This window comes from Vigna unguiculata, chromosome 3 (assembly GCF_037176805.1).
Source record: "Vigna unguiculata cultivar grain cowpea cultivar isolate G323 ecotype 2 chromosome 3, ASM3717680v1, whole genome shotgun sequence".
In the NCBI taxonomy this organism is placed as follows: Eukaryota; Viridiplantae; Streptophyta; class Magnoliopsida; order Fabales; family Fabaceae; genus Vigna; species Vigna unguiculata.
The window spans coordinates 51,390,253-51,417,007 of record NC_140794.1 but is presented as its reverse complement, the minus strand read 5'-3'; the positions used below and the strand labels follow the sequence as shown (position 1 = coordinate 51,417,007).

The 26,755-nt window shown below is 36.7% G+C and overlaps 2 protein-coding genes across 2 annotated transcripts; both read right to left on the bottom strand.

The window, feature by feature from the left end:
- Positions 1-3,450: 3,450 nt before the first annotated feature.
- Positions 3,451-5,931, bottom strand: LOC114176993 (putative N-acetyltransferase HLS1). Its single transcript, XM_028062201.2, has 3 exons — positions 5,358-5,931; positions 4,937-5,112; positions 3,451-4,860 (listed from the first exon to the last, which is right to left on the bottom strand). The coding sequence occupies exons 1-3, from the start codon at positions 5,562-5,564 to the stop codon at positions 3,996-3,998; spliced, it is 1,248 nt and encodes a 415-aa protein (XP_027918002.1). The 5' UTR covers positions 5,565-5,931; the 3' UTR covers positions 3,451-3,995.
- A 16,826-nt stretch (positions 5,932-22,757) lies between these two features.
- LOC114175492 (uncharacterized) lies at positions 22,758-26,432 on the bottom strand. Its single transcript, XM_085670470.1, has 2 exons — positions 23,285-26,432; positions 22,758-23,212 (listed from the first exon to the last, which is right to left on the bottom strand). Exons 1-2 carry the CDS (start codon positions 26,430-26,432, stop codon positions 22,758-22,760), a joined length of 3,603 nt encoding a protein of 1,200 aa, XP_085526596.1.
- Between the last annotated feature and the right edge of the window lie 323 nt (positions 26,433-26,755).

Below are 26,755 nucleotides of genomic sequence, written 5' to 3'. Positions count from 1 at the left end.
TTTGTTTAAAGTCCAAATCTGATAGCACATTTTTAATCCACAAAAATTCACATACACCTAGTGTCATGCCTCTGAATTCTGCTTCAGCACTAGATCTTGCTACTACAGGCTGTTTTTTACTCCTCCAAGATACAAGATTCCCTCCAACAAAAGTAAACTATCCAGAGGTAGATCTTCTATCATCTTTTGAACCTGCCCAATCTGCATCAGTGGATCCTTCTACTTTTAAATTTCCATGATTTGAAAACAAAATCCTGGAAAGAGTTTCGTGGATCATTCATAAATGGACTAACAACATTCACTGCATAGGTAATATCTGGACGTGTATGAGACAAATAAATTAATTTTCCTACCAGCATTTGGTATCTCCCTTTGTCTATGTTTGCTAAATTTGAGCATTGAAAGAGTTTATGATTTTGTTCAATTGGTGCATCAACTGGTTTACTCCCAAGCAGTCGAGTTTCTGATAGTAAATCAATAGTATATTTTCTTTAGCATAGAAAAATAACATGTTTTGATCTAGCTACTTCAATATTCAAAAAAAATTTGAGGTTTCCAAGTTGTTTCATCTCAAATTCAGATGCAATATATTGTTGTAAACTGAAAATCTCATCTTGGTCATTTTCTGTAATTCTTCCTTTTTCTCTCTTAGAAAATAAGGTGTGATCAGAATTACTAGCTCTATAGCCAAAAGCTTTCATAGACTTGGTAAGCCTTCCAAACCATCCTCCTGGAAATTGTTTTAATCCATATAGAGCGTTCTTTACACAAAACATCAATAACTAGTTAATATTTCAATAACTACTGCCTATGTATTCATTGCATTAATATCACTTTGATTATTACATACAAACATTATAATGTTTCATTCAAAGCACAAAGCATAAATCATAAAATGCAACACTCATTTATTACATTTTGCGATTAGATATCAGATTCTCAAATAAAGTTACATCATAATTATGAGTAATTGAATAATCAACATTTAACGTACAAAACCAACCATGGAGAATTTAAATTCAAATATTGGGTGTAAAACAATTGGGAGAATGTTTTTGAGCAATTATTCACATAATTTTAGTGATAATATATGCTTAAGTGATCCTATATCTCATCGCTTGAGTATCATATTAATACTTGAGTAACATATCATGGAAGAAAGATAATTTTTTCGACCACTTTTTCGCTTAGGTTAACAACAAACTTATTAGAACCCAAACCTCAAATAAAAAGTAATTAATAATTACTTTTCATTTTTCAAGTTATACATCATTTATCGTAAACTAAACCAACTCATATAGCAATATTAGCACTTTATTGAATCCATGAAATTGATATACTCACAAAGTAGAACAGAAAACAATATTTAAAATAAAGATGAATTTCTCTAAATTAAATTCTGGTGAAAATATCCAGTATGCAGTCTTCTCTCTTAACTAGCAATATCTATTTGAAGAAAAGATAAAACAATAATAGCTTTAAAAAATAACAAATGTAAAATAAATTACTAAATCATTTAAATTTTAAATTTATATTTTTAAACCGAACTTAAATTAGAATTAAAAAAACTGTATTATGTTCATAAATACCTCTTTTATTGGTGAGAGTGCCTTTTCAAAACAAAACAAATATGATGATATTGAATAGAAAAACTATCATATTATTGTAACATGTTATTTATTATATGAACATAACTCGTTCCAGTTGTATTGTCCCTTATTCTAAAAAGATATTTAACTTGGTTGAACCGAATAGAATAAACATTCTTTCTTTAGCTATTATTTTAACATATATGTGTAAATTATAAAAGTAATCAAAATATTAAAAGTTTAGTTTGTTATTTTTCAAATTTAAATCATATAATAATTTTAAAACGTTATATAATTTAAAAAATAACAGTATAAATAAAATAATACTAATCCATGTAACAATATACACCTATAACTTTTTCTATTTAACATATTACATGTATTTATTGTGAGACACAAATTTAAAATTATATCATTTATTGAGACATTAAATACATATTATAATTATAAATATATATCGTGTTTTGTGTATATCATGCTATAATAACATATCTTTTATTTTGTTCAACGAGAAGAAATGGCAAGCATTGAATTTAAAAAAAAAATACAGTATCTTTCGTTTGTTTAAAATTCTTTTTATGTAAATTATGCTAATATATCATTTCAAAATCATTTAATCATCGGTCTTTTCACGCATAACTTATGAATGGAGAACACGTTTCAAATTATGGAAAATAATTGATGAAAAGTGAGACAACAAAATATGTCTTACTTTATTTTGAGATATTTATATGAAAATAAATGGATACAAATGAAATATAAAAAAATGGTGGACATTGGTAATTTTTTAATGCCAAATGGTAAAACTTCAAAAGATATATATAAAAACATGGTGGTGGACATTGGTAATTTTTTAATGGCAAATGGTAAAACTTTAAAAGATATACACGTAGACTCTCCGATAGAAAAACAACTAGTGCAGACCAAAAAAATAAAAAAAGTTCATCTTTCCTCGTATTATTGAACTATGGCTTTTTTTCTTATGTCACTATCCCAAAACGTGCATTTCACTAAAGTCCCGAACTACAACCACAAAAGGAAAGGAATCAAATTAAGATGGAGTGATCATTATAAAGGTCAACTTAAGAAAACCACAACATTCTCACTCATATATGTTTCCCCTTGTCTTTATATGATACACTTGCATTTAACCATTAAATAGATTAATTTAACCCAACATGAAGCACAAACGAAAAATAGTTTATTAAAAAAATGTGGCATGTTGCTCTTAGTAAATGGGCGGAAACAGAGAGAAAAAAAAAGCACAAAAGAATGAGATCATGTTTTGTTTTGTGCTGAGAGAAAATTTGTCCTTATCTTGAGAAATGCGCATTTCTGTTATTATAAAGATAGTCATTGAATCTCTATTACCTTTACCTCAATTAAAATGAAGGTAGGTGTTTAACATACCTCAGTCACAAAGAATCATGATTGGTCCAGTTTTCATATTTCTTTTATCTAGGTATCGAAAAAAGTCTTCTTTTATGTGAAGTAACCAAATATGGCGTGAAATAAGGTTAAATGTTTTTGTTCCTGTGAGAAAAGGTGAATGTGCTAACCTTTATTCTGGGTAGCAAGTACAAGTATTAAACTGAAATCGGTGCATGTAAAAATATAAGTTTCATAATTTTGTTAATAACTCGTAATCAAACCATAATAATAAAAAAAGAAACTTGTATTGAAGCCATGATTGGAAGATGGTAAGCGAAGGCGAAAGCGAAGATATAATGATGAAAGAAAACGTTGATCTCCATTTGCGAAAGAAAAGGTGTAAGAGGAGTTTAGCATGGAATTTGTTGCAGGTGGAATGTTGATAGACGTAGTAGATAGGAGACAGAGTATGTCCCATTATGAATCTGTGTGTCGAAGTAATGTTTTTTTCTCTGGATGGGGTTAAGAAAAAGGCTAATTGCCTATATTAGGAGTCTTACAATGGAACTTAATGGGCGCCATTTGATTCCCACTACCCTCAATAAGAAAGATACTAGGAACCCAATAAAACAAAGTTAAGGTCCCCACCCGCACCATATTATTATCAACCACGTCAAAATGCAGTCTAACAAACCTTCCTTTCTCATTTAACAACTCTCACCACATGCACAGTCCCAAACGGATATTCGGATTCAAACATCACCTCAAGCATCAACATCTCATTCGCTATTCAAAATCTACCGGAACAACAACACCACAAGACAACAAACACGAGGTTGTTAAAGGATCTAAAAACCCACATTCATTTTACTACCATTTACAATATTACATGTAAAAGTAGGATATTCGGTTCTACTTTACGAGATTTTAAAGCTAAGTTTTTTTTTTTTTTTACTTTTGTGAAAGAGGATAGAGGCTGTGATTGTAATGGCTAATGCACTAGTAACGACTGGATGTGGATGTTGTTAATTAAAATTAGAACTCTCTGGGATCAACAAAAATTGAGAATCCGGGAGGGGATTTGGTCCAATCACCAACAGCACCATCGCTGTAATCTTCCCCGAGTCTCTTGATGCACCACAAATCCTCTTCGCAAGAGAGCATCTTCCAGTGTGGGATGGCGCAGCGTAGGGGTTCCTGCCCTGAAACCTCCGTGGCCACCACCTGGCACCCACTATCCTTGGCGAGGTTGTGGGCGAAGGCGCACAAAGCACTCACCATCTTCTGGGCCCGTGGGCCCTCCCCTCCGAGCCCGTACAAAAAGTGAAACCCAAATGGCTGGAAGAGGTTAGGGATGGAGGGCAGGCGCAGCCAGGGGAAGGCGCGGTCGAGGAGGCGAGTGGTCTTGGCGAGGGCCTTCTTCACACGCGACGCGCCCCTCACCTGGAGTGTGAACACGTCCTTGCAGTTCCACACGCTGAGGAGGGCCCAGGAGGAGGGTGGGTCCGCGAGAAAGAGGGGCGAACCCGGCCACGTGTCGGGGGAGAATGAGCCGCGGGGAACGGCGAGGAAGGTGCCGAGAGTTAGGTTGTTGTTGAGGACGGAGTCGACGTCGCGGGGGAAGAACTCGGTGGTGGCGAACTTGGTGCGGTAGAGGAACTCGGCGTCGTTTGGGGCAAGTTGTATGATGGTGACGTTGGGGGAGGGTGTGAGTGAGTGAGCAAAAACGGGGTTGACGAGGATGGACGGGGTACGAAACTTTGAGTAGCCGCATTTGTCGGTAAAGAGCTTAACGGATGCCACGTTGTCCTTTTCTGTTGCCATGTAAGCGTACTCTGCTCCATTCTCTCTGAACCACTCCTCCAATCTCTGCACCAGCTTCAACCCTATTCCCATTCTCCTGCACGCCAACACACCCAATCAAAACCCACACTCTTGATAATAACATAACGAGTGAGTGAAAGTGAAGAAGGTACCTGTGATGAGGAGAAACCCGGAGGCCCAATATGTAGGCGAGTTTGGTGTAGACAGGGACTTGTTTGGAAGCAGGTTCGGTGGTGTTCTTTCCGTGCCTCTGGAGCTTCTTTCCACATGTAACGGTTTTGATGCAACCCCTTATCATTCCCACTGTCTCTTGACCAATTTCGGCTACCTGATAAAGACAAATTAAGGATGAAATGTTATTTATTTAGATACGCATATGGTTGTTTGATTTATATAGCGTTGAAAAGTTGGTGAGAAAGACTTTTGCGTGAAAATAGTTAAAAGGATTTTTGGGGTGGATGCCTGCTCACTGGCAACGATGGGAAAAGAAAAGAAAAGAAAAGAAAAGAAAGGAAAGGAAAAGAAAAGAAAGAAAAGACGGTTGATTATAGTTGAGAATGAGTATAATTATACCAGCATTAGGAAAGTAGGTGAGTTGCGGACCCTGCAAATAGGGTCACCGTGGAGGTCGGTGAGGAGGGAAAGCTTCCCACTAGGTCCAACCTCACATAATCTTTCAACGGCTTCCACTCTCTCTGTGTCTTTATCTGGGTCGAACTCTCTCACAGTCACCACCACCATGGTTGGAGCAACTGCAAACGCTAACTCCTCTCCCCTCATGACTACTCTCTATCAATGGAAGAAGGAAGAGTGAGTGCGTATATCGTAGCTTAACCTCCCTTTTTATATAGAGAGGAAGGGAGCGCTAAACCTATGAGACTCAGGAAATTGCAGCTTTTTCGAGGCCTGTTGGCAAGTAACTGAAGCTTAAAACCTGGGAAACCCTTCCATAAAACCAGAGTCTGAACTGAATGAACGTTCGAAACGGGATCACTGTATTCTGGCACCAATCACCCAACTGAAGTAGAATAATATAAAATATTAAGAGGGGCAAAAGGGCGTTAGTGAATCAGTGAAGGAAGGAAGAAGCCTTGAAGGCTGTGTTGTGATGGTTCATCCTCTCACTCTCTCGTTAAGGTACGAATCCAAATTCTGTAAGGGTCCCTTATATACCTGATCTTTTGAGCTTTTTCTTTTGCCATTTTTTTAATCTCTCGCACTTTCTATTCCGAATCTGCACCACTTCCGCTATTTAATTCCTGGGTTTAATTTTAATTTAGTAAGAATATGTCTTTATCTGCCCTCTCTCCGCACTGTATCTTTCTTGGCTAAAGTTTGCTAATAATAATAAAGGAAAATAAATGGATTTAACAAAAGCAATAATGAGCAGCAAAAAGTAGGAGAATGGAGAAGGAAAGAAAAGAAAGAGGAAATGGCGGCTGTGGCTGCGCAGCACTGTTTAGGTGTTTTGTTTTCCTATTAATTTTATTTATTTATTTATTAATTAATTATGGAAAAAAGACGCTTCCCATCATCTCCCCATCCGTAATGATTACCCTTTTTACACTCTCCCTCTTCAATGGGTTCGGCCCCAGCCATGATGCACATCAACAGTTATCATGTGGGATGGGATGCACATGCATATTTCATGTGAGAAAGGGATACTGTCATACCCTCCATCACGCCATTCTCCGTTTTACTGCTTCTCTTCATTCAAATTCCCAGTAACTCTGCTCGCTAACTTCACATGTACAATGTGAACTTATCCATGCTCATAAATTAAATTCTTTTCAATACCATTTTTCTATTTATATTCTCATCAAACATAATTCATTATTCTACAATTATTCAATTATTAGTAGTATTATACTTACGTGCTCTTAACCCTGTCAATAACTGCGTGCAATTACACCTCGTGTGTTCGTCACCCGTTGTGCATGCTTTTCCACCAAAAGTGGGATACTTATAAAACCCTAAATCACTAATTTATGCTCTCATCTGTTACAACTGCTACCAAAATAGAGTGGTGAAACTGCTCATTGTAACTTTTCTGTTTCCGATGTAATAACTGATTACTAAATTTTAAGGCAATTAAATCATTAGCATTGTCATTAAATTAATAATTACTATATCATTAACCATATTAAGTTACTGGTTAAGAAATAATAAATATATTTTGATATTGTTATTTTTACATTAAAAATTAAAATAATTAAATACAATAATTAAAATCGTATAAATAAACATAATAAATTTTATAAAGATAAAAATACTCTTTTAACTTTTTAGACAATAACTTATTGTTACAAAATAAAGATTTTTAAATTTTAAAGGATTCTACTAAAAAGAAAAAAAAATTCAATTAAATCTCAAATTGACACTTTAATTACTTTTTGTAACATTTTAGATGTTTAACACTAATTTTTTTGTTGGTTTTCTGTTAATTTATACTTTTATTTTTATTTTTAGATGTTTAACACTATTTTTATTAATTTTTCTATTAATTTAAACTGTCTTATACTTAATTATATTTAATTTTTAGCAATATTAAAATATAATTATTTTCTTATTTAATTAGTTTTTAAGTTTTATCTGTGAACATTAAATAAAATATTAAATACACATACAATATTTATGGGCATTTTTCCTGAAACTTAAAAAAAAAATAAGGTTACATTAATGGTTATTAGGTCAGATTTTATTTAATATCACATTTACCTATGTATTTTTGTAGGATCTAATGTATATTAATTATTCTTAACGAACAATGGTTAACAAGACCCATAATTATTATAACATAAACAAGTTTTCACCTAAATTTATCAAGATTCCTTAAACTCTAAAAAGTTTAGTTTTGTGATAGTTGTATATTAGAAGAAAGTGTATTTTCAAATAATTAACAAAAGTAAGAAAGATTTAGGCAATGTTCTTTTGAGTGGAAGGATTGGAGGGAGAGGAAGAGATCGAAAGGATTAGAGTGTGGAGTTGGTGTTATTTCTTTTAAGTGATTCATAGGTGATTCTATAGTGGATTACATAGTGAAGTTTGTGATGATATATTGAAAACAACTTTTAATAGAAAAAAAAGTTAGATTACCAAAATGTCTCTATTATTACAGGTAATATAAAATTATATACAAATAATTTAAAATTATTTTAAAATTGTATTGAATGATTGAAAATGTAAAAAAATATTTATAAAAAATGAATGATACAATATATTTTGTATAAAAATAAATTTAATATATAAGGTGAAAAATAATTAATTTACATGGAAACTTTTTTTTCTTTTTAATAATAATTTTAGAAGTAATAATTTTTTATTATAACCATAATAAATTATTATTATCGTTAATATAGAATTAAGAAAGTGAACTAAAATCACGTGTATTGATTTTAACCGTTAAATCACATGTAACAAAAATTGAATAATGAAGAGTAATTTTGTAAATCCAGTTGTGTCACCCTCTAATCTCACTATAGTTGGTGAGATTGAATTTTCAGTCAATACTCTAATCATCTCCTCCCATTATCTTGTATTACCTCCAAAATAACACGTTACTCATCTCCTAATCATCTATTCTCGTTCCTTAAGAATAGTAAATTCACCCATTACAACACAACCTTAACCTTAATATTTGAAGTATTCTTCCCTATTAAATTTTTGTAAAATAATACTATTACTTTATCTTTTATTCTTATCCTTTACTTTTTGATTTCCCTTGATATGAATAATTAATTCTTTTAGAAAAAAATAGATTAACCAATGACTTACATTTAATTGCGTCGAGAAACGAGGAAGAGAAGTAAAAATTTAATTATTATATTCATTGTGAGTATAAAAATAAAAATAGAATTTTCATAACCCGTAATAGTAAGTTAAAAGTAATATATATATATATATATATATATATATAAAGTTGATTTGTATTAAGTTTAAATTTAATTGGGTTTTCTTGTAATAAGTTAAAGATAACATATTTAAGCAAACAATGAGACATTTAAAATCAAAGAATGATATTACCTATATTTCTGTTTTGAGATCTAATCATATTCTCAGAAATTAAATTACGCATTAAAGAAATTTATATATATGTACGTGAACCTTTAATACATGAGAGATCAATGATAACTTGATTTAATATTTTTTCTCAAATATGCATTTAATTCTTCTAATCAAATATTCTGTTAGGCAAATATAAAAATTTTCAGGCAAGTTTATTTTTAAACGCGTTTCCACATACAGAGTGAGAAGAACTGATTCAATCTTACTCGATCATGTATATCAAGAAACATCTTTGTTTTAAAATTAAGAAACAATTATATCTATTTTGAGAGAGTAAAATAATATTTTTTGAATGTTTTTAATAATTTTTTTTTCTCTTCTTGAATTATCTCATATATAAAAACTCTTTAAATATTGGGTAAATTAAAAATAATAGTAGTGGTGGTCGGTGCATATGCATATAGTTTGAACGTATAAAAATGTCATAAAAATGATTAAAAGTTGGGAAAATGTAATAATGCATTATAAGAAAGTTTTGAAATGATTTTCTATAGCGCAGATTTGTGGAGTGTGACATCATTGATATTATCCTAAAGGAAAGATTTTGTGCATTTAGTTGAAGTGTGTATTGAAAGAAATCTAGGAAAAGATTTTAGCGTATTTATACAGTGGCAGCAGCAGCAGCAGCAGCAGCCCTACTGATTTTTGTGGTGATCCTAAGCTTCTACTAGACGCAGGTAGTACTAGGACGTCACTGGCTCATGCCGTACATTCAATACAATATTATTTTTAATGCACATTTTCAGGAACATGGATGAATAATGATGCAAAACCAATTCAGAGGAATTTCATTTTCTCTTTGTCTTTCGATCTAAAAACTTCGTTTCCACGGAAGCAATTTTTTTCTCTTTTCCTTCTAATTTTGTTTTGGTCGTGTTTGAGCCTTATAATCTCTTTGTCTAACGGTGAATTTTTATGTGAAGAATGATTCGAAGGAGAGAAATAAGATTGATCTCAGGATGAAACTTATATTCTTCTTTTAAAGAGATCTAAAAATGACGAATTTGAAAGTAATTTCTTTGGAAATTTACAAACAATTTGAATTATGTAATTAATAAAAATTAAATTTAATAAATAAAAAAGTTATTATCTAATTGTTTTTAATGTTAAAAATAATACAAAATGACATTTAGATAATTTATAATTAATTTTTTATATATTTTTTCTATGAATAAATTTATTAGTAATATTTATTAATTGAAAAAAAATAATATTATAATATATTTGATTTAAAAAATTTAAATATTTAATTTTCAAACTAAAGAAAAAAACATAAATATTTGTAATGATATCACTAATAAAAAATCAACTCAAAAAAGTTAACAGAATAAAAGAAACCATTGCATTAAAACAGAATAGAATACAAGTGAAATAGATCGGATTTCACGACTTTTGCATCAAAAACATAATAAATTTTATTAAAAATGAAACCTGTTCCATTCATTAGATTTGTTTGTTAACCTCATTGTCTCGAACCATGCATGTCAAAAAACGGTGGAAAGAAAAGAAATGTTAGAAAAGAGAGAGTTGGGCATTTAGTAAAATAAGTATTATAACTCTCAAATCTCAAGTAGCTAACAAGATTATGTTTGGTGACCGTTCTCTTAAATCATCATATTGCATTATTCTCAAATCAATAAAAAAGAATAACTCTCATTACATTTACATTCTTGTCACCGCTTCATTTATTATAACAAATAAATTATAATTTTCATTATAAATCTTCATTAAATGAACTTTTGCACTAAGAATCATATCTAAAATACTCATATTTTGTAGTATTCACAATACTCTTTGATTCTCATTTAGATGCAAAAAGATCACATTTTCTTTTTACCATATTCAAATAAACTTTAACTACTTTTACATATAAACAAAGTAATATTTATTTTGTTCTTGCATTGTTTGATAAAAATTCTATTTGTATTTGGTCAAGTTTTATTTTGTTCAAAACCCTTAAATGATTATTTAAGAAAATTTAATTTCCAAAAATAAAAAATGATACTAAGAATTTGTGAAAATAAAATCCACAATATTTTTATTGTTTTGCATAGTGGTGACTCCAAAAGTCCCCTCTAGCATTAGATGGGTGGACAGTGTAAATAACTCTTTGCTGGTGGATCACAAGATAGACATCGACACAAAAAGAAACTATTAAACTAACCTCTGTGTCTGTGGGTCCACCCTCCACCTCCTCTCTCCCTCCCGTCACACTCATAATCTTCCTCCATTCACTATTTTAAAAGACCAAAACATTTATTTATTTTTTAAAAAATCAAAACTATAAAATTAGAGTCTATATGCCACATTTAAACAAGTTAAGATAATAGCAGAAAGAAACAATAATCTTAGGACACTTTTCATTACTTTGTGAATGTTTAATTGTGTGGATGCAAATGTTGGGGACCTACCCTCATAATATTCCATGAAAACTAACCTTTTCATATGTCATTTCAATTAAGTTTGTGATGGCTTGTTAAGATAATTGTTTTGCAAGTAAAGCAGAAAAGAAGTGAGTATTGAGCATTGAGAAGCACATGCAAAAGAATGCATCCCTAGGGTTACCGCTACACTTCCACTTTCTATTTCATACTCATCTCATCCCCAAAACCTCCGTACCATCACATCATCATCTTCATCAATGCATCAATCATCACAAATCATGTCTCATAAATATCCTAATAACACATTTTTTCTATTTTAAAATTAAACTTCTTAAATGTATAAAAACATGTATTTACCTCTTAAACTAAGAAATAAAATTGGTTATAAACTTTAAAAATAATGACTACAGTCATTTTATCTTTATAATAATGTTAACTTTTTAAATTTGTTAAATGATATTTTAGTTGACTTTTTGTATTTTAATTGACTTTTTGTATTATAAGGTATCAAATCATGTAAATAATTTAATTATTATCTTGAAATGTATTTAAAATATAAAAAAAAGTTTGACACAGTCAAATTAGAGAACTTTATCTATTTATATTTTTAAAATTTGAAGATTAAATTATATTAAAATTTTATATTGATTAATTCAAATTTTATGTTAAAGTTTACAGACTAATAATATACTTGACCATTTATAAAATCATTACAATGAGTTTATTTTCTTTTAAAAATTATTTTTCAAAAAGGAAAATAAAAAATTATCAGAAAACATATTATTACCAATCTTACATTTATGTCTTAGCTAACAATCTTACGTTTATCAATTTTTCATAAAACTCGCACTTGAATTTTATTTTCATATATTTTAAAAAAATTATTTATTTTAATAATGAAAAACACTTATACTAATTTCGTAAAAACAATCTCAATTGATAAATAATATTTTATTTTAATATATAATTTATGGTAGACTTTTTTAAGGTCCATTAATTTTGGCTTATTACTTTCTGCCCTAAAGGAAAGGGCTGTCCCTTGTGTTTGGGCCTAGAGTTGGCCCAACTGATAAACTTGCTTCAGTTATCCTAATGCCTCCATTTTCCTTGCATTCACAGAACCCTTAGTTGTTTCCCTAACTAGTACGCTAGAGCTCTGCTAGGGTTTGTTCCCGTCTCGAACCAGTCCGTCCCAAGAGCTCAAGTAGCGATTTCTACTCCACATAAGTGACTATAAACCTACTGTACTTACTTCTAAAGCTTTACATTCGTTTTTCCACCGATTAAAGTTCGAAAATAATCGTGTCCTCCGCTGTTCCGCCAGTTCTGCAAGTCCGTCTTTCAAGTTGTTGTGCTCCGACGTCCCGTGTCGAAGTTTTGTTAGCCCTTTTCCAGGTACGGGAAGTTAGGGTTTCTAGTTCCAGTCGTTTTGGTCTGTGTTGAGTTGGTTGCTGATTGTATGGTTTAGTCCTTCGATTTGATGCGTGAGAATACTTTGTATGTTTGGTTGGTTTGAAAAACATGGCTGCTGCAGGTGAAACAGTGGCAAGACCTGTTAATCTCGCCTAAGCGAGCCAGTCTCGCCTAGGCGAGACAAACGGGGGTTCGCCCAAACCAGTTTGCGCGAGAGGTCGCCCAGGCGACCCGCTCAAATTTTTGAGCGAGCGAGCATCTCGCCCAGGCGAGAGGGGTCTCGCCTAAGCGAGATCCCGCATTGTTTCCTGATGCTCTTTTCGAGCCCTCGCCTAGGCGAAGGGAACTCGCCTGAGCGAGACCCTTCAGCCTGAGCGAGGGATTGGGCGAGACAGTGTGGTGTTGGGTTGTGTATTTACTCACTTATGATTGGAATTGTTTGGGTATGACTGCCATGATGAGATGCATGTACATATGTATGGATATATGCCTAATGGTTTGCTATATATGCGTGACATGATTCATAAATGATGAATGATGGGTGTTGGGGGAACTTGGCATGTGAAATGAATGTGTGGTTTGGAACTAAAGGAACATGGTATTGATATGAGATGAGGCCCTAGACTCATGGGGTGGTGATGATCAAAGGTATGGATTCGAAATGTGATACGTATGAGGAATTAATCTCAGGGGTTGGTATGGAATTGTAAATATGATTTAATGTTCTTTTATTTCTGATTTATGAATGTTGGTCTATGTCAGCGTGTAAATTCCTTGGGGTCTCTAGGTGAGACCTTCGGGGTTGCGCTTCAGTGGTCGGGACGTAATCCCATGGCCCTGGTAGTGGGTGCCCATGGTGGTGCAGGATTCAAGTTAAGGTTGCATCCTGACACTAGCGAACTGACTCCTGTGGTGAAAGTAGCAGGAGGCCTGAAATTCACTAAGGGCTAACCTTGTGGTGAGGGAAAATTGATCAATCGTAACACTTGTAACACATAACTCGGGGGTGAGCAGCTCGGAGGTGAGTAGAGGTATCCACCACAAGTGCAAGCATCCGCTGAATCCGACCAGGTTATACGTATCCAGATGAGTCGAGTCGAGTCGTAGTGTATTGAATGAAGAGTCATGACATGCTTGGTTGTTGTATGGGTATGGGATGGTGAAAATATAATTGACTGTATGATGAATATGTTATTAGCTCTAGCTTACTTGTGTTTTGTTGTATGGTTGTATTGTATGTGGCTGTTCTCTTGCGATGATCATCAATTTAATTGATGGGAGCAGATGGGCGAGGTTCCCGCGGTCAACAAGGAAATGACGATTTCGCTGCTTAGCCATCGGGGCTGGATTTTATATTTCTTTCCTTCATGTTTTTCGTTAGAGCTACGACCCATGTATTGTTACGCCTTGCTACCCTTTTTCTCTTTTGTCAGACTTTTATTTGGTGTTCCCTTGGCATCGTGGTGTGCCCGGTTTGTAGGAGTTGTGTTAAAGACCTCAAGACTACGCTACATTGTTATCTTTGAGTGATGTTTCCTTTAATTTTGCGCTTTAAATTAAATGGGACATTACACTTTTTAGGTTGTTAATTATGCATGCTTTATTTACATATAAGTTTCATCCTTGATTAGAGTAATTAATCTAGCTACTAGTGAATACTGTTGTTCTACCTCTCTAACCATATACTAACTAACCATGGTGGAATCAAGATAATTTAATTTGGTAACTAACTTCGTTAAAATAGTTGTTGCATTGGAAAGGTTAAGTTTTCAAACCCATCTTATTAGCTATTGTACTCTTCCAAGTCCAATCATGAAAATTAATTAATTATCTATTTGACTTTTTATAATTGTCTTTTAAATAAAGAACACTAATTAAAAAGTTGCTTCACTATGTTTTTGTTTTTAAAATTCAGGATAAAAATTTATTTTAAGTTTTCCATTTTTTATTTTTTTAATCCTTTAAAACCTAACAAAAATGACTATACTAAAACTCTATTTTACTAAATTTAAAAGATTAAAATAATCTCTTATTAATTTAAAAAATTAACTAGAAACTTTTCTAAGAACTAAAAACACAATTGAATGAATAAATAAAGCAACAAGTCATTACTCTCTCAACCACTATATTATTCGGCACTAAATAGAAAAAGTGCCACGGAATACATCTTATCTTATACTATTTTGTCTTATTCATTTATGATTTTTCTTTTATTTTCATTATGTTTTAAGTCAATTCACCACCCAATTTATGACAACATTAAGTTGATGTTACAACCACCATAAAATAAAATGACGCTCATCCACCACATTAATATCAAAGTACTGAAATATACATGAATAAATTGATTTGAAAATGCCGTTAATCAAATTTTCCATCGTTATCTTGAATTCTGTTCTTTGTTTTATATTTTATTAACTCAATTTTTTTCTTTTCCATCTTGCTCAACCAATAAGCCAAACCGAACTCTTCCATCGTTTTTCGGGGGTAAGCGTAGAAAAAAAAACGATCGAAGTTTTCGCAAATTGGACTCTGGAAATTTGAAAATAAGTAGAGATTTAAAGATACCAACTTACCAAGTTTATCAATTCGCATGCACAAGCTTGTTTTTAATTTAAAGTAATCATGAAATTGAACATTCATTAGTCTTTAAACATAAGAGATCTACGCCATAAATTTATGCAAACAAGAAGTTAAGAATAAGCAGAAAAGAAGAAAGCACAAAAATGAAAGCCTAAACAAGAGAAATATTGTTTTGATTGAAAGCTCAAAAGTTAGTGAGAATTGAGTTGAGAAGGAAAAAGAAGAGAGTTTGGGTTTAGAAAAATATAAGGCAAAGAAAGAAGAAAAGATGGAAGCATGGAATTGCTTGAAGAAAGAAGAGAAAACATATGTTTGTTTCCATTGCAAGGAACTAAAAGCCCCCTCCCACTTCTCGTACATGGCTATCTATATATATATATATAATAGGACAAAGTTATAGAAAAATATTATATTGATTTGTTTTTTTTAAGGATTATTTCTTCTACCAACATCACCAAACTCATGTTTTGCCTCAAGTTTGATCATAAATTTTGATTAAGAAAAACTTTGTTTAAATCTTTATTATGATTGTTTTCGGCTAATAATCTAAGTTAGAAAAATATTTTAATTAACAGTGATAAAAAAAGTCAATAAAAATATAATTTATTTTGAACGGGAGAAAACAAATATAGAAAGTACTTAAAACGTGCTCTTGTAATATTGGAACAAAAAAGAGGAAATTATTACAAGGTAAGTAGTATGATGATGATGATTTTAGCTCATAATTAATCAAATTAATAAAATAATTTAAATAATTACTCTAAGATCAGTAAATTCCAGTAAAGATTAACTAAATATCTTTGATTTACTGTAAAAGTTCAACAAGAGACATTTTAGCCGAAATAAATTATGTGAAACTAGTGAAAACATATTACTTCAACATTTGTATCTACACATATTTATTATATTAAAATAACATTTTTTAATATATATATATATATATATAATAAATAATTTATAAAAATATGAGTTAAAAGTTTATATGGTTATTTTTTTAATGTAATTATTTTTGTGGAGGGATTATACTGTTATCTTTTAATAAAAAAGTTGTATAGCTATGTTTTTTTTTATCAAATAGTGAAATTCTTTTAATTTAATTAAATTAAAAATGACAAAAAAACAGATATAAAAATTGTATTTGTTTATACAAAGTGAATTCAGGGTATACTATTAAAGAAAAAAGACTTGGGATAAAAGTAACTAAATTATATTTCATATAAATAATCATAATAATCTTTTTATTATAAATTGGGTCTGTGCGTGAGTCCAGTCCTAAAGCCCATTGTTAATAAACGTAAAGCAATTTTTAAGAAAACAATTATGGATATAAAAAGAAAATATTATTAAAAAATAATAAAAGTTATATTAAGTAAACGAATTAGTAAAAACTTTGGCATGGTTTTTAGACGTCAGTGTCACACGTGCAAATGGGAGAGGATTAAATACATAACCAGATAAAGATCTGCAACTTGAATTTAATTTAAATTTAACAATTAATTTATAATGAAAATGATTGGAATGTTAAAAAAAGAGAAAAAAAACTTGAGATGAGTGGCAATACTGGATAACATTAATGGTACTTGGCCGCAAGTTATATATTATACCTTTCTTTTAGCATTTAATAAACTAACACATGATTAAAAAATATATGTATATATTTAACGTGACTTATTTCCTATGAAAGATGCTTCTATTTTGGAAACGTGACATTTCTTATCTAACAATGGCGACTAGCCCTCGATCTACAGCATTTCATTTTATACTCTCATCATTCTTCCAAATTATTTAAAAAATTATATTAAAATTTTCCCCTCTTATTAACCATCAAGCAATCAATAAAAATATTAAATCCAAACTTAAATAATGTTTAAATGAAAAATTTTCAATCTAAATACTTTACTTTAAATGGCTAAAAATAAAATTTTGCCTGCTTTGATCATTTAAATGGACTAGGTGATTTATTTTGAGAAATGATAAAATGAACTAATAGTTAGAAGGAAGTGAAAGATGAAATAAGTTGTAAGTTAAACTTTTTTCGCTAACAATTGTCGATTTATTTTTATTATTAATTAATTTATTAATAAATAGTTAAAATAAAAATCTCTTATTGCTGCTTAACTTTATAAATTAGATAATTTATTTAAATTATTACTCATTTATCGTTAACAATGAAATTGATTAACTTACGTAACTAATTGTGTACCTATGTTTTACATAGAAATACGTAAATATAATTTGTATACCGTGTACTATTTTATTCTATTCTATCTTATTGTTTAAAACAGTCTTGAATAAAAATAGAAGTGGTTTGATGAAAAGAGAGACGGTAAGGAACGAAGGAATTTGAGATAAAGCTGTTCCGGTTAGCAAACTCAGTTGGAATTCACTACCAGACCGATTTTTACTTCTTCTAGCTCTCAATTTCTCCGTCCCCCTCCTTAGGCTTCCTTTTGGTCCTTTTATGCGGCTTCTTGTAACCTCCAGTAACCAACCCCGATTCCTCCAGAACTGCTCCTATTTTCTAAACGTTTATCCAGGGAATCAGCCAAGTAACCGCCCAGTCCTTCGATAATCTCTGGATTTTCTCCTCAATGTGGGGAGACTGCATCCTATATCTCAGGGTCATCTCATAGTGGGCCTTTGTTAGGTCTCCAAAGGTGCTGACCTGGTCTACCGCTGAAAGAGCAACGTTTAACTTTGCTCTCCGAGTTCGGTTGTGGCGCTGGACGTTGGGGTCCTATCTAGACGTATCCTCAGTTGACCTAACAGACAGGTCCGAGCTAACTATACATGTGTTTAACACATCAGCCAAGTCGGAATCTGAGCTGGCTATATCACAATTGAAACAATCAGCCAGATCGGAATCCGAGTTGGTCTCCTCCCAGTACACAACCCTCCGACCCTTCGTCGGGTGTGCCAGGCTAAGGGTCGCATCCTAGACTTTGATTGGACGTTTCTGACAACATTTATTATCCTTTACCTAACCATTACACGTGTTAGCCATCGACTGGGTGGACCTTTTGAATCGTGCGGTCCTTTTTTAAACCTGAAAAGTAACCGTTCCCAGGCCTTTTATCTTCTAACATAACCACCTCACGTGCCAGAAGGAAACTCTTCAAGCGGACTCTTGTTCTTGTTCTTCCGTTCGTCAAACCAGTTTCGCGCATTCCTTTCTTCCAGGTATTCCTTCCTTTCTATGCTCCTTTTTCTTTTGTTCATCACCATAGTTTGGTACTTGACGGTTCTGAAGTTGTGCTCAACGAGTGAAGGAATCTTTGAACTGTGTTACACCTCAAGTTTTAGGGATTTGGCTAGGGTTTCTGTTCTCGCAGTCCTTACCCAAAGTCTCGCACAAAACAGAGTTGAGTTTGTTTTTTTCCATTTCGCTACTCTACTTGTTTCAATCTTGGCCTGTTTCCTTTTTCAGATTAGGCCATCTGCTTTTTCTCCTCGCGTTTTAATTTCTGGGCGAAAGTTTTAGGGGTTTTAGGTTTTGAGATGACATCCTACGATTCGCAATATCCTTGGGCTTCTTTGAGTTTGAAAAGGGAATGTACTAGTTTATGTAAGGCAAAGAGGATCAAGGCCTTTAGGGAGAATCATGCATTGTGTAAAGATGACGAGAAAGATGTGGTTGTAGGGGTTTGTGAGTTAGACGAACCTGTATGTAGGGATGGCACTCTCCCGCCTGTCCAAAGATTTACCTTCATTTATGCTACTCTTTTCGAGAGGCTGGGGTTTCGATTACCTTTTAGTGAGTTTGAAAAAGATTTGCTGACCATGCTAAATGTCGCTCCTGCACAACTTCACCCGAACAGCTGGGGTTTTGTCCGAGCTTTCCAAATTCTGTGTGCTGGTCTAGACATCAACCCCACTGCCCCTATGTTCCTTTATTTCTTTGAGTTAAAACAGAGCTCACCTAAACAGTTTTGGGTTTCCCTGAATAGCGTCAGTGGTCGTGGTCTCCTCACTCTGTTCCAATCCTCGTACAAAGGTGGCAAGGGTGCTTTCCTGAAAATTCTTGCTCCTGAGCATAATACTGCCTTGCTGGAGGGATTTCCCTTGTACTGGACTAGGCTTCCTACTCCGCAAGGTGCTCGTCAGATGGAGGAGCTAACATTGACTGAGAGGGAGAGCTGTGCTAAATTGGAGGGTTTAGAGGTCGTCTTTGATATTCGAAAAATACTAGACCTTGAATATCGCAAAGTAGACTTAAAGTTGTTCATCGGTATATGCCCAACCACGCACTCTAAATTTCAGATTTATCTTTTGAACTCACCACTGATGTTTAACTTGTCTGACTTTATCAGAACGCCAGATGGCTCTGTCACAGAGAGATCTGCTTTGCCGGATTAAGCAGAAAGAGTCGAATAAGGTCGGGGCAAGCTCGAGGACAAAGGACTCTTCTTCAAAAGCCATAGTTTTGGAGAGCGAACAGGAAACCACTCAGAGTGATCCTAAGCTGAAAAGAAAGAGAGTCGAACCTCTGATCTCGGAGGCTTCAGATTCCACGGATAACATTCCGCTCAGTGCTTTGGGCTTTAAGAGGAGTTTTTGGGATGACAAGTTCGCTCACTTGGCGCATGGTCGGGCTAACAACTACTTTCCTGTTGATGATAAATTGCTTTCAGGTCGTTACCTCTCCTCGGTTCAAGAAGGGCTTCTTCACAATATCCACCAAGTTGAAGCTTCCTCGTTGTTCCTCATGGATCGTCTTGAAGCGTCTGAGCGGAAAGAGTTGAAAGCCGCTTCTGATTTAGCTGCCGCCAATAAAGAGATCGAACAACTCCGACTCGATATGGAAGACTTCGCGAAGACGAAAAAAACTCTCGAGGATACAGAGGCTGAGCTAAGCATTTTGAGAGCTGAGATGGACGAGTTGAAACCCAAGGCTGAGGGTTTATCAGCTCAATGTCAAGTGTTGGAAGGCGAGAAAGAGGAACTTACTGACCAGTTATGCTCGACCTTGAAGGAAGGGTTCCAACTCGCTTTAGACCAAGTGAAGATACTTCACCCTGATGTAGATATATCTGCAGCTGACATTACTAAAGAGATAGTAGATGGTCAATTGGTCGAGCTTAGTTAGTTTTCTTTTGGGAGATTTGAATTTGAATTTTGTTGTAAGCTTTTTTGGCTTCATACATGAACGATGTGCGCCTTTGGTTTTGTGCTTTTCTCGCGTTTCTAAAAGAAAAAACTTTTAGTGTGATCTTTACATAAGAACTGACTTTTCGTGATATGTTGTCCTTAAACTTAAGGTTCTCAAAAGAGGTTTTTGGATTTTACAATAAGGTTGTATTTGCGCAACTCCTCGATACGCAGTAATGCGGGCTGAGCTAAGACGGGATAACCCTCAGTGTGCGGAAGTCTTTTGTACGTCTAGTTTGTAGCCAGGTCGGTCCGAGATAACCCTCAGCGTGCTGAGGCTTTGTATGTCTAGCTCGTAGCTAGGTCGGACCGGGGTAACCCTCAGCGTGCTGAGGTTTTGTATGTCTAGCTCGTAGCTAGGTCGGACCGGGGTAACCCTCGGCGTGCTGAGGTTTTGTATGTCTAGCTCGTAGCTAGGTCGGTCTGAGATAACCCTCAGCGTGCTGAGGTTTTGTATGTCTAGCTCGTAGCTAGGTCGGCCCGAGATAACCCTCAGCGTGCTGAGGTTTTGTATGTCTAGCTCGTAGCTAGGTCGGCCCGAGGTAACCCTCAGCGTGCTGAGGTTTTGTATGTCTAGCTCGTAGCTAGGTCGATTCGAGATAACCCTCAGCGTGCCGAGGTTTTGTATGTCTAGCTCGTAGCTAGGTCGGTCCGAGATAACCCTCAGCGTGCTGAGGTTTTGTATGTCTAGCTCGTAGCTAGGTCGGACCGAGGTAAGCAAAAGGAGAGTATTAACAAAGTTTAGGTAATAAGTTTTAACCCCCCACCTCGTTAAAAAACCCTCCGATGTGGTAGGGAAAAAGAGTGTGGGGTTTTAATTAATTAAAAGCATTCTGACAATTTACAAAACGAAACTTGAAAGAATAAGAAAAATGCTAACTAAAATAGAAGCGCAGGTTTGCCGCATTCCATGTCCTGGGAATGGTGGCTCCATCCAACGTTCCTACCCTGTATGCTCCTCCAGGTAGGACTTCTTTGATTCGAAAAGGTCCGATCCACTTGGGTGATAATTTGTGTTCGACCTCGGTTATGTGTGCCCTTCTTAGGACTAGATCGTTGACTTTGAAATCTCGAGGGATTACTTTGGTTCGATACCTTCGTTCTACGCGTTGTTTTACGGCTTCTCCTGTGATTCTGGCTAGCTCTCGGACTTCTTCTAAGGTGTCCAAATTGGCTCGGACTCCCTGTTCATTTAAGTCTGATGCCAACTCTTTTCTATTTTCTACTGGGTTTCCGATCTCGACTGGTAGTAGTGCATCTGTTCCGTATACCAAGCTGAATGGGGTTTCGTGGGTAGTTGATTGTTGTGTTGTATGGTAGGCCCATAGGATTCTGGGAATCTCCTCGGGCCAAGGTGATTTACTGGCCAAGACCCTTCTTTTAAGAGCTTTGAGTATAACTTTGTTAGCTGCCTCCGCCTGCCCGTTAGTCTGAGGGTGCTCTATGGAGGAAAAACATTGGAGTATCCCTAGCTGTTGGCATGTACGCCGTACCTGAGAGCTGGTGAATTGAGTCCCATTGTCGGATATGAGGCGACGTGGAACTCCGAATCGGCATACAAGATTTTTCCATATAAATTTTTCTACCTTAGATGCTGCTATGGTGGCCATTGGTTCTGCTTCTATCCATTTCGTCAGGTATTCTACGGCTACGATGAGGTATTTTAGCTGGCGTTTCGCTAGGGGAAAAGGTCCCACGATATCTATCCCCCAAGTGTGGAAAGGCCATGGTGGGTGTATGGAGTGCAGTATCTCAGGGGGAGCTCGGTGAATGTCACCCTGTCTTTGGCAGGGATCACAGTGTTTGACGTGTTCTATACAATCTTTTCTCATAGTTGGCCAAAAGTAGCCAGCTCGAAGAATTCTCAATATCAGGGCTCTTCCTCCGATGTGACTACCGCAGATCCCCTCGTGTAACTCGGACATAATTCTTCGAGCTTCCGTGTTCTCTACACACATCAGTATAGGTCTTGAGAACCCGAAACGAAAAAGGTGTCCGTCTACCAGGGTGTAGCGAGATGAGTTTCTCTTCACGCGTTGAGCTTCATCTGAGTTGGCAGGTAGGACGTCGTCGGCTAGGTAGGACCTGATAGGATTTATCCACGACCCGGAGTTGGAGACCCCGCTTAAACTCATTATTTTGAGTTCGCTTGATGAATCTACTCTGGACGAGGTTAATGTTTCTCGGATCACTGATTTGTGCTGGCCGGGCTTAGTAAAACTGGCGAGCTTGGATAAGAGGTCTGCTCTGCTATTATCTTGTCGAGGAACGTGATCCAAACGGAAGGTTTCGAAAGTTTTCGCCAACAACTTTACGTACTCCAAGTATTTGGCTAATTGCGAATCTTTTGCCGAGAATTCTCCGCTGTATTGACCTGTGACTAGTAGTGAGTCGCTCCGGGCTGGTTATTACTGGCCTTGAACGAAAACCTGAGGGACTGCTCAATCAGCACTCCACCTGGACCCTCGAGGACGACTCCAGCTCCGCTTCCCTTCTGGTTCGATGCGCCGTCGACGGATAGGATCCACTCGGGAGGAGCTGAACCGGTGGGAACTTTGTCCGGGTCTGACGGTGTTGGCAAAGTGAGTTCAGCAAGGAAATCAACCAATGCTTGAGCTTTAATTGGTCCTCTCGGCTCGTATGTTATGTCGTATTCTGCCAATTCTATGGCCCATTTCACTAAACGTCCTGTCATGTCAGGTCGTTTAAAGATTTGCTTTACAGGGAGGTCAGTCTTCACCTGAATGCTGAAGCTTTGGAAGTAGTGCCTAAGTTTCCTGGCGGAGGTGATCACAGCCAGGGCTGCTTTCTCCAGAGTTGGGTATCGTTTTTCCGCTCCATGTAGCAATCAACTTACAAAATAGACCGGGTATTGTTTGTCTTCACGGTCTTGTACTAACACCGAACTTATGGCATGCTCGGTCACTGTGATGTATAGCTGCAGAGGTCTCCCTTTCTCTGGCCGACTGAGTACTGGTGGTTGGCTCAGATATTCTTTGAGCCGGGTGAGAGAATCTTCGCATTCTGATGTCCACTGGAACCTTTCGTTCTTCTTCAGACATTGGAAGTAGGGATGGCCTTTGTCTCCACTCCGGGCAAGGAACCTGGACAGGGCTGCCATCCTCCCTGTTAATTGTTGAACTTCTTTCATGCAGCTCGGACTCCTCATGTCGATGATCGCTTGGCATTTATCTGGGTTAGCTTCGATACCTCGTTCTGTCAACATAAATCCCAAGAACTTTCCTGCCCTAACTCCAAATACGCACTTTTCAGGGTTTAGCTTCAACTGATATTTGTTAATGGTGTCAAAGAGTTCTTGAATGTCGAGGGCGTGGACCTCGTTTCCTGCGGAGGTAACCACCATGTCGTCTACATAGGATTCTACGTTCCGCCCTAATAGAGGTTGTAGTATCCTATCCATCATTCTTTGATAAGTGGCCCCTGCATTTTTAAGACCAAAGGGCATCACTCGGTAGCAAAAATTCGCCTTTACTCCCATGAAAGCGGTTTTGTCTTCGTCTTCTGGATGCATGCGGATTTGGTTGTACCCTGAATATGCATCCATGAAGCTCAACAAGCCACACCCGGAGACACGGTCTACGAGGACATCTATGTTTGGCAAGGGGTAGGAATCTTTTGGGCATGCCAGGTTCAGGTCGGTGAAGTCGACACACATCCTCCACTTTCCATTAGCCTTCTTTACCATGACTACATTGGCCAGCCAATCCGGGTATTGTATTTCTCTGATATGCTCGGCTTCCTTCAATTTTTTTATCTCCTCTGTCGCAACTTTTCCTTTTTCATCGTTGAGCCTCCTGCGTCTTTGAACTCGCGGTTTTACCCATGGGTTGATATTCAGGCGATGACAAAGAATGTCTGGATTGATCCCAGGCATATCTCGGACCGACCATGCGAACAAGGACATATTCGCTTGTAGGACTCGTCGTATCGCCGTCTCTGTGGTTGAGTCGAGACCGGCTCCGATCCTTATTTTCTTTCCGGGAAGCATTTCTATCTCTTTTAGTTCGCCAATGGGTTGCGGGCCTTGATCGGTTGGTGGACGGGGGTCCAGCTCGGAATCCGACCTGTCTGTGGTCCGGGAGATCTGAGCTAGACTGTACGCATCGCGTCGAGTTCGTAAGCTTTTTTCATAGCACTTTCGTGCTACCTCTTGGTCGACTTTCATCGTGACTATCTTTCCCTCAGCTGGGAATTTCATCTTCAAGTGTGTCGTAGATACGACTGCGCCGAGTTTGTTGAGGGGGGGTCTCCCCAGCAGCATATTATAGGACGAAAGGGCATTGACCACAATGTACTTGATTACTATGGTTTTGGCTGCGTGTTCGTCAGAGAAAGTCGTCCTTAAGTCGACGTATCCGCGGACCTCCACTTGTTCACCTGAAAAACCGACTAGGACCCCGTCGAAAGGCAAAAGTTGATCTCTGGGAATCTGAAGGCCAACGAATGTATCCCAGAACATAACATCCGCCGAGCTACCCTGGTCTATCAACACACGATGTACGTTTTGGCCCATCATGATTACGGAGAGTACTACGGGGTCGTCTTCATGAGGAACTATATCCTTGGTGTCGTCTGCCGAAAAGGTGATATTGGGTGTGGGCACTGAAAACCCTGAGACTGATGTCGATATGACGGTCCGTGCGTATCGCTTCCGGGCAGACTTAGTCGGTCCGCCCCCTGCAAAGCCGCCTGCTATAGTGTTGAAATCCCCAAACACTGGGATTTTGTGAGGACCGGCGGTAGTTTTGGTAGATGACTCGGCAAGCTTCGTCTTCATGTTATCACCTTTGACGTATTTGTTTACAAGGCCTCTCCGAGCCAGGCTTGCTAACTGCCCTATCAGAGGGAAACAGTCCTCTGTGTCATGACCATGGGTTCTGTGAAACTCACACCAAGTCGAGGTCTCCTTCCCGAGGAGCCGGCCGGTTTCTAATGGGAAACGCAGGTATTTGCTTACTTCTTCGTCTTGCAGGATGCGAGCTTTGGATTCAGAAAAAGGAGGGCATGAAGGTTTAACAGCCCTTTTATCTGGGTTGTAGGGAGTGAACTTGCGATTGGAGTTTTTGTAGGGGGAAGAGGTCTCCATCACTTGGCGTCGGACATCCCTACCTTTGTGCTCGGGCGGAGGTCGCCTCTCCTCCAGCCTTTTCCTCTGCATTGCCTCTTCTGTTTCAATGTAGACGGTGGCCCGGCCCCTTATTTCTGCTAGTGTTGCGGCGGGTGTCCGGATGAGAGATTCACTAAAAGAGTTAGCTCGCAACCCTTTCACGAATGCTCCGACCAACATTTCTTCGCTAGGGTTTGTGAGTCCCATACTGATGTCGCAGAACCTATTAAGAAATTGCTTCAAAGTTTCTTCCTGACGTTGCTTGATATCGAACATATCTGCTATTTGTAGCTGTTTGGGGCGATTTACTGCGAATCTGTCCATAAACAGGCGTGCGAAATCGTTGAAGGAAGTGATGGTGGCGTGGGGGATCTTGCCAAACCATTTTAACGCCGTGCTTGACAGAGTGCCTACAAACATTTTGCACCGCACCGCGTCGTTTCCTCCTGATATTAGCATTTGTGCTCGGAAGGCTTTCAAGTGTGCCTCTGGGTCGCCTTCACCAGTGAAAGGTGGCATCTTTGGGATGATGAAATGGGGGGGAATGATTTCTTCTACAATCGCTCTGGCCAACGGGTGATTGTCGTCTTGGTCGGCCGTTCCTCTCCCAAGGAAGTTGGTGTCTTGGAAGTGGCTACGTTCCCTCATCCAAGTACGTAGTTCGTCATTACTTTTTCGCAGTAGTTCTTGCTGACGTATGGACTCCTCCAGTCTTTGCCTAGCTTCTTCTGATTCCCTTTGTAGTTTCTCTTGCTCGACTTGCATCTCCAATCGTCTCTGCTCATGGTCGGCCAGCCACTGAGCTCGTTCTCTTTCTGCTTCTTGCCGAACCGTTTCGTTCTCTTGTCGCAAGATTTCAATTTGCCGCAGGACCTGTTCTAATGAGGCCTGATCGTTGTTGCCGCTTTCCGCTGCTGTGATCGCCATATTTTACTTTTACTCTGCTACTATTGGTGGTGCCGGTTTCAAGTTTTACCGGGCCCCCACGGTGGGCGCCAATGTTCCGGTTAGCAAACTCAGTTGGAATTCACTACCAGACCAATTTTTACTTCTTCTAGCTCTCAATTTCTTCGTCCCCCTCCTTAGGCTTCCTTTTGGTCCTTTTATGCGGCTTCTTGTAACCTCCAGTAACCAACCCTGATTCCTCCGGAACTGCTCCTATTTTCTAAACGTTTATCCAGGGAATCAGCCAAGTAACCGCCCAGTCCCTCGATAATCTCTGGATTTTCTCCTCAATTTGGGGAGACTGC